The 16,521-nt window shown below is 42.6% G+C and overlaps 2 protein-coding genes across 2 annotated transcripts in view; both read left to right on the top strand.

Annotated features, from left to right (window-relative positions):
- Positions 1 to 573, top strand: part of LOC128720401 (uncharacterized) — a 46,111-nt gene extending 45,538 nt beyond the window's left edge. Inside the window, exon 5 of the mRNA XM_053814069.1 lies at positions 416 to 573. Coding sequence (XP_053670044.1) covers positions 416 to 573 — 158 coding nt within the window. The remainder of the gene's footprint in view (positions 1 to 415) is intronic.
- A 7,105-nt stretch (positions 574 to 7,678) lies between these two features.
- The window catches only part of LOC128730316 (calcium uptake protein 2, mitochondrial), a 42,285-nt gene continuing 33,442 nt past the window's right edge, over positions 7,679 to 16,521 (top strand). The window contains exon 1 of the mRNA XM_053823356.1: positions 7,679 to 7,891. Coding sequence (XP_053679331.1) covers positions 7,679 to 7,891 — 213 coding nt within the window. The remainder of the gene's footprint in view (positions 7,892 to 16,521) is intronic.

The raw sequence follows: 16,521 nt of genomic DNA, 5'->3' as shown, positions 1-16,521 counted from the left end.
TTCCCGAGGTGACAGCGCAGGCTCAAGCATCCAACGGCACGTGGCCCGGTGTCCTGCACGAACGGTCCTCTCGGAGCATGTGGAATCGCACCATCGGAAGGAATGCAAACCCATCAGCATGCCCGAAAACAGCAGTTGATCCTTAACTGACTTCCGGCCGTGGTTTACACCTCTTTCTCCAAGGATTGGTTTGTGCATGAGCTCTGATCGCACGCAGCGATCCCCAGCGAGCTGATCGTAGTGCATGGGTGTGTTTTGGTGTGATTATGCATGTGTGTGTGTGTGTATTCGTCTGTGTGTGTTTGTATGTTTGTGCATCGTAATCGTAATCATCACCGTGTTCATCTGTGCGTGGGAAATGAGCGTCGCGCGCTAATTCGAAACCTTCCCGTTCTGTTCCGCTGTTCTCTTTCAATTCCAGGATCTCCCACTGCTTCCTCCTGGCACGAACTGCTCCCTGCCAGCTCGGTATCTGCGCGGCGTGGCCGCTACCGTGCGCTATCCTGTTGTAGTTTCCTAAGCCTAAGCACGCTCGTGGTGTACGGTGCCACGGCACATTTGCTCTATCTCTGATCGGCCAGGACCGCTGGTGGGACGGTAGGACGAGTGAAAGGGCTGCAAGGTGGGAGGTGTGTGGTCGCAATAGGGCAAATCCTGGCGCCTGACCGTGAGATAGGGTTGCATAAGGTCAATGTTTCGTTCTATAGCTTCGAGGATACCACGAAAAGGACGACAGTAGAGACTGATCTAACGCTTCCTGGCGCAATGTTAATGTTCACCGTTCGTGAGGGGCACATGCTTCTTGTTTGCTTTATCCGCTTTGGCCATTTTTCATCACATCTCGGTTTTCCGCTACGAGCGCTTTTCTTCGTGCTGTTTTGCTTTCCAAAAAGTCATCGTTTTGATTTTCAACAAAAAAAACGTTTCATCTATTCATATATCGACTTACGAGTGTCGTAAAAACGTCGTGGCAAGGTACTACACACTCACACTATACGCAGCCACCACACACCATCGACTTACATCTTCATCTTAGCCCACCGTCACGATGCAACTATTTGGACAGCTTTTACGCTCAAAACCCCCAGCAGAGCCGAGTCACCGGACGTCTGTTTCCATGACGTTCTTAACCGTAGGTACTGTTTAAGCTTATGTGTAAATCGGTGGCGCACCAAAGGGAGCCAAGCGCTTACGAAGGCACCAGTTTGGTCGTAGTCCTTGTACATAGTAGGAGGATAAGTAAGACAAAAGTATTTGCTGTACGGACGATGGCGGAGCCCTTGCAGCGATATGACGGAGGTAATGAACCGTTTGATCGATTTGTGAGAGTTCGAACTGGAAGCGGTGTTTGTCGTGTATGCAGGCTTGCACGATGTACCTTGTTGTATTGCTGATGAGGATCGGTGTATTTTTCATGTTGCTTCCTAGCTACATAAGGCGGACGATCGTTCGACAAACTATTAAGAACTTGCGCTCAGAAACGGCATGTATAGGAAGCTACCCTTGCTTCTGGTACTGGTGCTTTTGGATAAGCTTTCGCTACACTTATTGTAGTTCAGGGTGTGTTCTTTGCAACGATGTGCTAAATCATCAATGGTTCAATTTATGGTGACGCATCTCGCGATCAATAGAATATCGTACCGTAAACAAATAAATACTCAACTGCCCGATACAACTCAGGAGTCTAGAATTCGAACAACGCTTGATGTAGGCACGTTTTATTAATCATTATCACCCAAGCAGGTGTCACCGAAAAAAAAAAACGAATAATTATTACAAACAATGTGCCGATAGGGAATGGTGGCGCGGTTAGGATTCGACAAGTCGAGCGCCCGTCGCGACTCTGTGTCTGAAACCCGTAAAAAAACCTCCCCAATCCGATGAAACAAGATACGAAACAAGATTGTCATACCAAATAGTGCAAGATCTAGTAGAGTTCTAGTGGTAATTCTTTTAACGATAGAAGATCGACCTGTTTCGCACTGACTCGCAGCGAATATTAATGCAACAATGCACATTTCCTTAGAAGCGGTGGATTAATGCCATAGAACCGATGTCTATGACAGAGTTCGCCAAAAGGTTACAACAATCCGGTGCGCTCATAAAAATTCATATAAAAAGAATGCTAAATCTTCTCGCTTAATCTTTGATTTTCTCCCATGCGTTTTCCCATTCTCCTTATCTGGGCAGGACATTGCTGCTACTGCCACTAAGAGCAAATCGGTAGAAAATTTATCTACTTTGCAAAACTTTGTCAAATTACTTTGACTACGTCCTTGCTTTTGTATTTTTTCCTCCCTCTTTAACGCATTATTATTAATTCTTCTAGTCATTAATAACTTATTTAGTTGTGTTAATGCTGCGAATTGCAATACGATTAGACCAACGGTACCGATCGTTCATTATTTTTAATCACTCTGAATGTTTGTGCAACAATTTACCAATTAGAAATCTCTCTCGAAATACCGTAAAATCGTCATTCTTTGATCATCCACCCACTCGCCTGATAACGCTGTAGCTGACAAGCACGCTGGGTGGGCGCATCGTCTCCCACATTCTTATCTAGCTTTGGTAGTAATATTGCACTAGATTTTCAATACTGCTCTGCTTGAAGCCTCCGAAGCCTCTCTGCTAAAGAAAATAAATTGAAACGAACGATTAAATGCCTAATAGTATCGATGAAATGAGTGCCATATATCATTAACGAATGAGGGATTTAAAGCAGGATGGCAAACGCGCATGTATATGGTGTTCGAAAAGTGGCAAAATTCACCATCACCAAACATTAATTTATCATCTTATAGTAAACATCCCGATTGAATGGGGCTTGTTTTCTTAATTCAATCAATATCTTCTCGTTTGCGAGGAAAACCTTGTCGTAGGATTAAACAATTCTCTAACGAATCGGATTCCGCTATGCCATTACGATATATACTGCATTTCTATGAAAAGCTGATAAAAAAGCGGTGCTTATGTTGAACAAGCTTATGTTGAACAACAGATCGAATGTGTTAACAAGCCGGTTTGTTTGGACTTTTGAAAAGCGTGGATCGTTTAGCGAGACATGCTTTGCTTTTGTCGACAGCAAAAAGTATGTGCAAAAACATGATCATTGTAAAGCACATGCGTCGAATCTACTTAAAAAGACAAAAACTAGGACGGCAGCATATTTAGATCCAAAGTAAGTGCTGCCACTTAGCTTTGCGCTCATATTTTTTAGTATAAAAATACAACAATAAAATCATATGGAACAGTCATAAAAGATGTTGACTACGACTAGAAACCACATTTGCATTGTGTATATGTATATAGTAGGAAGGCAAAAGTTACAAAAGAAAGGAAACACTAAAACAACGAACATTAATCCTATAATATATAAGCAGGGCGATAATAAAATCATGCAAAAAGATAACACAACATAAAAAACATAGCACTATCTAGTTACTATGCTTGTAAACCTTACGAAGAAAAGAGTAATGTTAACAAACAAATCAATTGTAAAAGATATGGATGAAAAAAAGTGAAGCAAACTAAACATAAGCATCTGAACACCTACATTATGCTGATATTGTAAAGTATATACATACAAAACGTTAGAAGAAAATGATAATACTACATAAAATATATCAAATCAACTAGAATTCATGTATTCTCTGTGAAGCATATTTGACTAGTAAAAAAAATTAAAACAATTTTGAAAGAAATTTTTCCAAAGAAATATCACAACTTAAGCAGCTTTTCTTTTTATTGCAACATCAATCTTTTCAATTGCCAACACAAGTGTGTTATCAGGAGCTAGATAAATTCACAAAGAAACCAAAATGTATTGTTATTAAATTTTGATTTCTCATTGGAAAATAAATTACAAATTCAAATCATAACAACATACAACGATAAGAACTGATAAACTGTTATCTATAAAACGATGAAGTATATGATTTCCCAGTTATGTTATATGCGGAGTACTGAGCAAATATGGCACACACAAAATATCCATGACGTCGCCGAATCACCGAAAGGCATTAAATGCAACAGTCACCCTTAACGTCCCCAACACGTCATAACGGTCGAAGTCACGTGCGCGTGCGCTTACGATGCGCTACGATATAGCGTGGCGAATGTGACGCTTCCATTTTTTTTCGGTTTCGCAAGCTTTCGATTCGCAACAGAAAAATGAAAAACACCAGTTGCAAAAAAAGGGGCAAACAGCGCGTGGAAACCGCCGCCATTGGCACGGGATCCATGGCGAAGCTGCCGTTTCGCACGTAGACCACTCAGCTGGTAACCGGCTGCTTCGAACGTGCGCACCCATACGAGAAACCGCGGACGCACACCACTCCCGGTGACCGAGATCGCGAAATGCTCCCGAAGGGGGAAACTCCATAGGGCAACCCTGCGTTCGCAAGGGATTAATGCGCTACGGTGGAGCCACCTCGCGATAGGGTTTTGGCAGTTGGGGAAAGCATGATTTTTTTTGCTGACACTATGGGGGATGAAAAAGAAAGAATGAAACGAGCATGGTACGGCTTAGAGAAACAAGCATGAGATGTTAAGTCACGACGAACGAAATAACACTAGCTAAACAATCAATGAGCACAGCAAATAGCATCCGAGGCATCACATTCGCGTCATATCTGCCGTCCGAACATGCTGCGCGATTGGGACAGTGCTGGTTCGATGACGATTCAAATCCACAAACTGTAGATCTCACGCAAGTTCACCTTCACAGCGAAAATTAGACCAAAAACCTACCAAATTATCGCTTTTGCGGCGTCGTGTAATTTCGATAGGCACGTTTTCGTGCCAGTGATACTGCGAACAACTTGTAGGCTATTGTCCCTGCCCGATATCTCGCCGACAACCGCCCAAGAGCGAGACAAACCGGGTGGGTTAGAGAGCGAGAGCGATCGGATGTTTAGAATTTCACGCCACTATGACGTTGGCCGATTATCACGCGTTCGACGATCCGCGGCAACTTGCGTGTCGTTCGCGTAACTAACCTACTACCGCACGGAGGGTGGCTTACCTTCACATAAGCAACCACACAGGCACCTAACATGCGCCACAAAATCGCACGAAAGGCGTCAGACTGGCGCATAGAACGCATGCGCATGTGGGCGTTATCAGGATGTTAGCGAAAAGCACATGGCGCGTTAAGAGGTTCGCGCCAGGGTGAGCTGATGGAGGCGCGACTTCGCTCAGGTACTGCGTTGAAGGCCGTAATGGGGGTGCAGAGTGTTTCACTGAGGTGTACCGGTGAAATGGGCCTTGGGAAGAGTTCTCTTTCATAAAGCCGCCATGCGTGTCACCGACCGACTAAATGATCGCCAGGAACACCCTGGCATCTGGTGAGATGAGTTTTCTTTTCTGTGTGCTTTTGTTTTCATCTGTCGTCGCAGAATTCGCAACATTTATCAACCTGTCCCGTTATGTTGATGAGGGTTGCAATCAAAAATTCGTATGAGCCGCAGTTCGGGTGTTACGAGACGCGGTTTCATGTTAAAAGTGGCCTCGAGCTTAGCTAGTTGGGGCGCAGTTGGCGATGGTGGTGTAGCACTAACGTTCGCGATTAGGGGTGATTTATGCTCTGGGCATGATTTCATCTAGGCGTGTGCGTGGTTGGTTTGTAAATAATCTCGAACGGCTTGCGCGGGACGGTTCACTGTTCATGGTGAGCAATTGATACGAATTGATTAGATAATCGATGTTTTGTGTTTTGATTCCAATTTAATTAGCCAATCAGCTTACAATTAAACCGTTTTCATGCGGATTAAGCAAACTTCTCGTTTCCTACGGCTTTATAACGTTCCCTACATCTTGCTAATCGATTCGATGACCTTTTCCGTAATTCCAGCATAACCGAATGTTCTGTCAAGCGTGAGATCTATGAGAGGGTTAGGAATTGAAAGTTTATCTAAGCTGCTTCCCCAGCCATGCTCATTGCAAACGAAGCATTCACGGGGTCCCACGGTGAGAAATAATTTATCTCTCCACGATCAATTAGTACGATCGAAGAATCATGTCGCTATTTCCTTTTACACCTTCCACCGCTTATCGCCACCCTCGGGAGTGTAGTGTGGAGGATGAAAAAAAAATGGCATGTTGGCCATGCTTATTGAATCAACGCGAAATTTATCGCCCCATCCTGATTCCGATTGCGATGTTCGATGACCGGCAAACTAATAATTTTATGTTTCAGGTCGTTAGGCATTCCCGGATGTCGCTGTGTCGGTGATAATATATTCCCGATCTCACCGCAATGCACTGTGTGAACCAGCGTACAAGCAATTCTTCGCGATCTGATACACGAAAGCTTAAACATTGAACAAACATAAGCGGGGAAATCATTTAACATAAGACACCGACCTGTTCTAACCCTTTCCTTAGATTCGCGAATGTGTTAGATGGGCCGATATCAAGATGCGAGAAAGAAGCGCTAATTTATATCTCACAAACTCTGCGATCTTCTGTGGATTAGCATCTTTCACGATAGCCGATCGGTGTTGCTGGAGTTGGGCTTTTGGTACCAGCCAGAGGAGACTACATGATCGACCTGATCCTGCAGTTTTATGGAACCTTCAGCTCAACCAACTAGAGCTGCTGACTAGAGCAATAAAACTCGCTTTTAACGCGATAAGCTAAGTAATAGTTAATTACTTATGCCGATTATGATAAACCGATACTGCGTCGAGCAATTAATACTAATTACATCGCCACCATGACAAGGCACCGGTCCGACGGTTCATCTGAACAGGTATGAGAGCGTCTTGTATCGGATCTGGGGACAAGTTTAGTGTTTTGTGGTTGGATCGGGCAGCAGATAAGTTAAACCGGATTAAATCTGACGAAGACCGCGCTTTGCTCCAGATTTCAGTACACATTCCGGTGAGACATTAAATAACCTCGCAGTATGCAAAGCGTCTGCACACATTAAGGCCATTTTCACCGTGGTTTTAAGGAAATGAAGAGCAAAATAATTTATTGAAGTTTGATAATGTCACTTGCCAATGGGAGGTCATTTTTCAAAGCGGTCGCGGCGCACAACCTGACGCCCTTCTATCCGGTAGAAAGCGTTACTTTGTAAGCCTGGCGAACGCCTCACGCTGCTGGCATCCATTTCAATGCGTGAACATACGCACATAAGCAGAAACGGAACTATTACGGCACTGCTACTGAATCGTACTTCGTTGAAGGGCTGCCCGTCGGGGTTATCACGTTCGATCATTTATTTGTTATTATTAAAAATGTACAGCGCTGGAAATAGATCGTTCAGGAATCGAGCTGGGCAATACAATTCAATAACACGCGTCTTTCAAAATATGATGGATCATATTTTCGGAAACATTGATGCCAAAGCATATCTTTGAAACAATAACAAAAAATAAAGAACCATTAGTTGAATCGTATTAAGCAATTAAATACCCTACATTTGAATACCAGTGGCATGTGCAATCTGTGCAAGACCGCAAGGAAGCATAGATTCACACACTCACAAATGTCCTTTTCAAAAATAAGGACATGTGGTTAAATTCGGTTGCTCTTCGGCATTTAGAGCTAGATAAAAAGTTGCCCTATTTCATTCTGACTCACTGAACCTTCCGGGTACGTACGCAGCCGCCACCCGAGCATGGGCTGCGTACTTTGACAGGTGCTTATTTTAGAACAAAACATAAGAAAGATGGCGATGTGCACAAATAGAATTGCACGGTGCTCGAAAACAAATCCGGTTTTTTCAGTGTTATCGCGCGGTTTCGGTCACAGTTCCAGTGCACGCAAATGGTTCCAGCACCCGACAGTCCGGTACATCTGTTTGGTGAGCGGTGGCTTGCTTGCTTTCACCGCAGCGACCTACCGAAACCGCCCTAAGGTCTACGCACTCCAGTTGCGAAAGGTAAGTGACTGCCGGATTGAGTGAATCCGGCAACCTCGCTCGTGGGCTGGTCAAGTTCAATAATCGGAGGCCGCTCAAGAAGGAGTAAACAAATTACTTCTTATCAAGACGCGTACAGCCTAACCTAGTTGTCGCACGGTGTAATCAAGAATGATAGTGAAAAATGATAGTGACGCTATAGTTGAGTGCTTGTGTTGTTCCGTAAAATAGGGTCCATTCGGACGACTCTTCTTTTGTTAGCTGAGTCAACGTGAGAAGCAATTACTCCAGCAAGTGCTGTATCTGTAAATGGATCCATAATGTGGTGCTACGGAGTGAAAATTGTGTCGATTTGATCTATTTTTGGCAGAAGCGCCATCATGAGAAAACAGCAGCATCCGCGGTGGTCAGCTGTGTGAGTGTGCAAAAGCGTAAAACATACGGTGTGCGTGATGGAACGTTGTGAAGAGCGAAACGTCAAATATTTAGTACAGCTGGCAAATGGTACTAAAACCATGTGTTTACTTTGGAGTTAAACTAGGTCAGGGTCAATTCTATTTGGGCAAGGAACTTACGCTTACCCTAATGCAGTTACATGAAGTTCGTTGACCTGCGAAGAATAACACAAGAAAGCATTTTCAATACATGCTCTTTTTTATTATGAAAAGTGATGGTTAGGAATATACTGTTCGTTGGAAATGTTCACTTAATCATAGATATTTGATATTTTCAAACCCATGTCTTCAACCATCTTATAATCCAATTTACTTCCAAATTAAAAATCGGTGCAAAAACAGCTATTAAAATCTTGGTATAATATTTTATTCATAAGCTTGTACAATTATGTTGATCAGATGATTATATACTCTCAAAATTACAGTATTGATTAAAAACCATTTTTCTAAATATTGTTTTTTTGGTATCGTCATAAAAATACGGAGTCATACATTGATTCAGCCATTTGCGTTCGGATTATTTACACTACAATCCAACTGCGTAAATTGTCTTATCTAATTTACAGAAATCAGATCCCTCTGCCTAATTGAGCTTGCGAATTCTTTTATTTGGTATTTTCCCCTTTTGCAATCGTTCCTATTTTACCAGTTGTAATAACAAACCAAAAAATATCTAAACACACGCATACTTATTCAAAGCAGTGTTTGGGAATACTCGCAAGATAACAAACTTGCTAATAAACCGAGCGCCATGGAACTGGCGCAAGCTTATCTGCCAATGAACCCAAATGAAAGGGTTTGGTGGAAAGAGGTACGTTTTGAGCAAACCAGACCCAACATCAAAATACACCGAGCTTACGCCACAGAAAGGAAAAGATACTATACAAACTAAAAACTACCGCTTCCTGGTGTTACTTTCAAATCTTCAGCGCGTGTTGATGAGGCTTTCGATTCCGCAAATTTGTACAACAGTATAATCATACGAAATATAATTCTAGGCTTAATTAACTAAGCCTAGTTTATAGAAGTTATAACGATAAGATTGTGTGCAAAACAGCACGATCAAGTGAAGTTAGATTAAAATCTGTAATGGTAATCTTTTAATTTCACCGTGGGATGTTTAATGTTTACCTGATTCAGAAGATACATTAAGCGAAACAAAATTGAATGCAAGTTGGCGACATGATATCGTTACTTACCGATACTACTGTCGAAACAGTACGATCTCTTATCGTATTATTTATCTTATTTATAATTACCTTAGGGTTCTCCTATCATGTCGCAAATTAACGGTATCATTTTGCTCAATAAGATTTAGAGATAACAGCTTAGTGCTACTTTTCATCCAGTTGTCTTCTATTGATTTTGATTTTTTTTCATCGTTTTATATCCAACTACTGTCAATGTAGCTGTCGAGTAGTTTGGTGAAACATATTATACTGACGTTAACATTGTGTGCCTCACGGCTTAGTTGAGACTGGAAAATCCTGTTTTTTTCTCGATCTTTTGGATCCTTCCCCTGAAGATATGCTTCAAGACCAAAGTGAAAAGGACTCACTGTGCGGTACCTTGAGGGATCGTATTCGTAAAGTCTATTCTAGAAGGGAGATGAGATGTGTAGAGCTGTTAACAAAGTACAACCGGTTAGTCGCTTGAGAAAAGGGCTTGAGGTGCTGTATCCGCAACACGACATTGCAACAACTGTGTGAGCGGAAAACGAGAACGAGAGTGACAAATTTCTGACATGCTCACATCCTACGTGGTTGCCTCGAGTATCCCTACGCACGACACGAAACGAAACCCCAAACCTAATGACTTAATCCACCTAATTAAACCGGTTGACAGCAGAGGATCAATCATGTTCGTTTTCTCACAGTTTCCATTCTGCCCCCTGCTTGTTGCCATTGGTTTACGCTCCCGCAGGCCGGCATATCACGAGAAGACCACTTTGAAGAACGCTCGCCGGATCCTGACGCGTATCCGTTCCGCTCACTCGATACGCACGACTAGCAGGCGTAACCTGCTACCACCAGTGGACTTGAAGACCGACGTCCCTTGCGACGATCGCTGATAGTTGCGATCCGTGCGATCACAACAATAACACCCGAAGAGGAGACCTAAGTAACAGGGTGCCGAGAAACTCTCAGATTCAAGAGTCAAGCGGTAGTGAGGCATGGGAGAAGAAACCGAAAACGCTGAAGTACGCAAATGCGACAACAAAATGTCGTTACGCCGGTAGGAGCGCTCTGGGATTTTTGACTAATTGTTCCGATTTTTCATCTGTCGTAACGAAACCACGGGGAGGAGCTGGTGTTATTGGAAGTGGTTAGCACTGTGCTTACCATCCACATGATGTATTTTGTGCTGTGAAGCAAAGTAGTGCAGGGGAGCCTTCATTCAACATCGTATGATTGGTTTATGCATCAAACAAGGATTGGAGTTGGATAGCGAAATTCTTATCATATTCATGAATAATGTTCTGATAATAACGTTTTGAAAATTGGTTTTTTATGTCTCTTCATGTACATGATAAATAAAATAATCACTCAAATCAAAGAACTTTTTTTGTTGAAATTAATGTCATCCACCGTGCTATTACCCGAAGAAACTTATTGACATTCTCCTTCTAACTAATACCGTATTCCAGACAAGCGATATCTGGATGCTATATTTTAGTTGGGATTTTCCAGCTTTTATGACGCGTTCGGGACGATGAGTTGAACCCCAACTATTGTATGAATAAATATATTATTCCATCGCCAAATGTCGAACCTTAACGCAAACGTGAATTGAATGAGGCATTTAATTTTTCCAAGTTCTATGATTCATATATTCAAGCTATTTCGCTTCAAGATTGTACACGGATGTTCCCTCAAGTTTTTGTAAGTGATTTTGTTTTAGTATACACTGTTATTTTTATGGTATTAATCTTGTTGATTTGATGAATAGAATAAAAAACTAATTCTTTTTAATTGTGAAAATTACATAAAATTGCGAGAAAAATCAAACCAGTTTGTCTAGATTTATCGAAGCGCAACATAAAAAAAAACGCCCTCTGTTCTGTCACTCAGTTGCGCCGTTTGTTGCGTGATAAAAAATATTTATCTCGTAACGTTCAACCAGCAAGACAGTTCATGGTTTTGATTTAGCATTCCGCTGGAAGCAGAATTTGTGCGGGAACTACTGGCTTGTCCTGTTCCCCATGATCGTTGCCAGGTATGGTCCATTATGATTGAATGATAGAAATCTTATTTCTAACGGCAACCGCTAATTACGCCAACCTTTGGGTTGGATCAAGCATCTGAGTCTAAAAGCAACGAACTCATTTCTATTTTCAAGTTCCAACCTGTGCCATGGTACGTGGGGAATATACGCAACAAATAGTTGTGCTGTGCAATTCCAGTGCTCGTGTTTCCAAGCCTGCATGTGCAAAAGTTAGTGTGATTTGTATGATTGGTCCACGCTTTGAGCATGGGCATGGATTTCCCTCTATCCACGTTATTTCCTAGTTCAGGTTTGGTTCACTTTAGATTTCTTCATTAACTCCTTTTTCCCAACGTGGGTGTTCCCCATTTATAACCATATTTGTTTCGAGCATGAAGGATTGTAAATTGTCTGTTTTTAAAGGGCTTATCTGCGGTTCTGTTAAGCTTGGCTCATCAAATCAACGTTGGTGTTGAAATCATGCGCAAACTTGGGCTGGTAATGGACAGGATCGGCAACGCCCTTCAACCCAACCATCCGTCCACCAACACATCGGTTCACCTTAATGGTAGAGAAAGGTTTGTTTCTTTTCTCAACGTCATTTGGCGTGGAAGCAACAGGCAATCAAAATGTTGTGCTAAATAATCATCTTGAAGCAATACATGTCGAGCTTGTCTTCGGAGGATATCCTTTAAAGTTACTCTGACAGTTAATTAAAACTTAATAGGAGGTCTAGCCTTTCGTATTTTAGGAGGATTAATTGATTAGAAGCATTGGTTGTTTAAAAACTTTAACAAAACGCTGTTGCTGTGCTGCAAATATATTACCTTCATACAAACGGATGTTTTTACTACGTTTAAAAGGTCGCTTTCGTGGTTGCTTGGCATGTTGCTACCCCTGCACTCTGATTCTATGTGATTTCAATTCCGTAAACTATACTACCGACGGATTTAAATAAAGCAATGAAGCACGCACGTTGATGCTTCGGAATGACTATTATTTACTCCTAATGATTCAATCAACACCTTCATATTTTATCCGCCACTGGAAAATTGCCAACTTCGATAAAAAATCTCTCACTGCAGGAACCTGTCCATTTTGCTTTCCTCATTTCAACTTTGCCGCTAAATGAAACGATTACGTGCCGTGCGTGCTCCGAGCAGTATGTGTTTTTTTTTCCTTTTTTACATTCGAAGCGATCGTTTGGAGTTGGTGCCCATTGAAAGTCTCATGAAATACGACATCTCCAGTGGTATTCGTGGAAAGTGGGAGGTGCACCCGCCGGCGTCCGGGAAATTGCTAGGTTTGGAAAATAAACCACCCCTACAACGCAACTCAGAGTGCACGATCGTTATCGCTAGCGCGCTTTGATCGCTGCGATCGTGGCGCGATGGTTTGCCTGGAGTGAAATTTCTCAACCCCTCGTTCCGCAAACACACGATGGAAGAGATTTATGTTGATTTGAAGGATGGAAATGGCGCGGAAAATTGCAGTGCTTGCTTGAATCGGGGCGTCTCCATTTGACACTTTTCACTGGGGAGCGCATTTCAAACCGATTTCTGTCTGCTGATTTAAGGGCGGCTGTATTTCCTTGCCTTCGCCTCGTTGATTTTGGCCTTTGGCGTTTCGGCTAACTCCACTAGGTGCTATGTTGATGCGACAAAAATCGTTGGCGCTCTGAAGTGCAAGGCGTGTGCCACCTTCTTATCGGAGATGACATTTGAGTCTATTCAATTAGAGCCTATTCAGCCCACGGTGGTACTACCTACTCAATTAATCTCACCATAAAGGCAAGCGATGCAAAAATGAGATATAAATGCGATTGTTTCAATGTTTAAAGTGATTAGGAACGCCTGTGTTAGGCTAATCCATACGAAGTGGTTCAGTTGAAAATCAAGACGATTAGTACAAACTCGAAACGGTTAATTTTTATCACAATCACTAGGGTTCGTTGAACTGGTACGAAACATGTTACACTGGAGCGGAATACCGTTGCATAGTTTAATTGCAGTATCTAGAACATTGCCTTCTTCCTCTCATCTTACCGGCTTCTCGGCGTTAGCATTGCAGTATGCACAGTACTATCCTTTCAGAGCTGGCCGCTATCAGCTCAGGAACAACTGCCTTGCACAGCTGACGATTGCTTTCATCAACTGGGTTATTTATGGGCGCCGTTGCTGGTGCCGCCGAACCACCGGCCTAAAGGAGACCGGCAAGAAAAGATCGAAATCGCGCTGGGCAATTTATTGATCGCTCTCAATCACTTTCAATTGGGCCTGGCTTGTGGGTGACCGGCCGCGAGAATGGTGACCGGTGAGTGCGGTTTCGAGCACGCTTCAGTGAAGGGCTCGCGAGAGTAACGATATGAAGATATTGTAAAAGTACTTGACGATGATTTACGCTCGAGACAGCCCTGCACGAGATGTGCATATTTGGGATTCCGTTCGAAAGCAACAGGAGTATGACGGCATGCAATATCTAGAGCATATTGGTTTCCACAATCAATGATCGTCATTACGCTGTGCATCGCGATTATTTTGCTAATAGTGACGATCGGAATTACCGATTGATGCCCCTAAAACACCTCGTAAATTATGAGCTTCTCCAAGCGTATAACACTATAACTCCCTGGTCCATGATGGACAATTTAATCATCCGATCAACTCGTTCTTGTGGTGCTTTGTCTATGGTGGATCTTTTTATTCAAGACCTGCTCCACATCCCATTGATGATGGATAAATTGTTGCAATCAAACATAAGTCTTATTCCTGTTTTTCAAGAATTATTAAAGAGAATTTCAGAGGGAATTGTTTTGTTAAGTATGTTCAGAAAACTGATTAATCAAATATTTGTTGAATCCATAGCTTAAGCAAATACTCACATGAAATGAGGACAAATAAAAAAATATTTATTTTTCTTTATTTTAAATCTCATAATCTTTTCTCTTAACTCTCGACGCGTTCAATGACGGGTGCGTGGCTCTGGCGCCATAAATTAAACAATAAATGACCAAACTCGAATCTCATTCCGTGCTGCTCATACCCTTGCTCACTGCGGACAAACAGGACAATTTGTTCCTTAATAAATCCACAACCAAAGGGACATAGAGAGTGGTGAATTGATTCAAGGCAAACGGAACAGAAAAAAAACAATCAAAGTAGGCTCCCCCTTTTGGGTAATTCGTGCGGGATTACGGTGAAGCCATGGAGCTCATGGTGCGAGTACAAGAGTATCTCCGAAGGGTGCGCGCAATCCCCACGCAACACGAAACCGTTCGCGAAAGGTCGGGTGAAGATTTCTCCCTTCCAAACGGCCCATTGCAGTGCCTCCAACTCTGCCGCTGGTCAGTACGATCGCCACTCAACCTTCCTTCCTGTCAGATGATAAATCATATCAGTGCGTTCGCGGATCGCAACGCAAAACGCAACCAACCAGTCGCATATTATAAAATTGCCCCCTCGGCAGCTACGTTCGCTCGTGGGTACTACTTTTTTCTCGCGAATTACGGCAGGAGGAGTCAGCTGCTGCCGGACGCCATGTTTTCGTTCACCCGCACCTAGGAATGGTGGTGCCTACGTGCAAAATTGCTCGTAGCTCCACTCGATCGTGCCAGGGAAGTTTGTACAATAAAAAAAAACCAATGGACTAGTGTTTCCACTTGCGAATGTTGACAGAGATCCGGTGTGATGGCACGTGGGCAATGGGCGTTTTTGCTTGGGGCTGCTTGCATGTAGCAACGAAGATTGAATGTAATTGAAGTTAACATGAGACTGCTTAAATTCCGTGGATATCATTAGATATATTTTTTTTCTAACTTGCTAAATTTGCTTTTACTTGATTGTTCAAAATGTTGATATTACTTACTGTGTAGAAATTGTTGTCAGAATATTGTTTAGAAACATTGATCGGAATTTGCATCCGTTCGAACCTAACATGGTTCAGGGTCACGGTCAAGGCACACTCACGTTACACCGACGCAGTCTCGTGTGTCCGGTCCTTATTTGGAAACAGGATTTTTTTCCTGATTGGCAAAAAAACGCGAATAGGCATCATGTTTCGCACGCGCGAAACACTTTCCTTTGGTGTCGTGCCGCCAATTCGAGAACCCGATTGGCGTGAAGGAGGTAGTGTGCTCTAAATAAAATGCAGAATGAAATGAAATAAAAACCGTCGACGGAAAGCTCCACATTTACAGTACGGCTTGTCTTGGGCGAATGAGAGAATCGCAGACTCGCTTACAAAGCTGATCCATAAAATTGTATCACCAACGTCCAAATCGGTCAATAAAAGTGCAAGTTCTTGCGAATTCCTCTCCACGATTCGTTGACGGCTTTGGTGAAGTGTTAAAAAAATGAAGAAAAAAAATGGTTTTACATTTGAGCATATGGGCCTGCTTCGCGATCAGAATCAATGGTCTGATTGTGAGCATGTTAGCAGTGAAAGGTGAAGCACGATGCAGCATGAGAGGAATGTGTCTCGAGGTTCGCTAAAAGCATTCGTAAGGGTAAAAAAAGAATCGTAAAGTGATAAAATTGTATAATCTGTGGCCACGAAATGGAACCTTCCACTAGCATGCGTTTTTGGATGGTTGTCTCGTTCGTGCTAATCATTTTTTTGCTTTGGCAAATAATTTAAAGCCAATCGTTCACCGGCAGGAATCGTTTCTGCGATCGTTGTGGTCTTTAAATGAAAATATACGGGATGAAACGCAACTTAAACTCGTTCTTTGGTGCGCTGTCCGTTCTGCATAGAATGAGCAATCTTAGTACGTTGCACTGGTGCAACTTCGATCAGAAACTGATATGACGGTCGATATTTATGGACCCAACAGAACTTTATTGCTCATCGATTTGCTTGCTTGATGAGGCTTTCTCAGCATTAAGCATAAACGTACGCGCCGAAAATGGTCCCAAGTTGCGCTACGCTTCTGAACTGCCTTCTGGCAAGTCGAGCAGGTCACGATTTTCGTCAATCTATCGCTGAAGATCGGAT

This window comes from Anopheles nili, chromosome 2 (assembly GCF_943737925.1).
Source record: "Anopheles nili chromosome 2, idAnoNiliSN_F5_01, whole genome shotgun sequence".
NCBI classification, from domain to species: Eukaryota; Metazoa; Arthropoda; class Insecta; order Diptera; family Culicidae; genus Anopheles; species Anopheles nili.
Note: the sequence above shows the minus strand (reverse complement) of the source record. Positions and strands in the feature narration are given on the sequence as shown.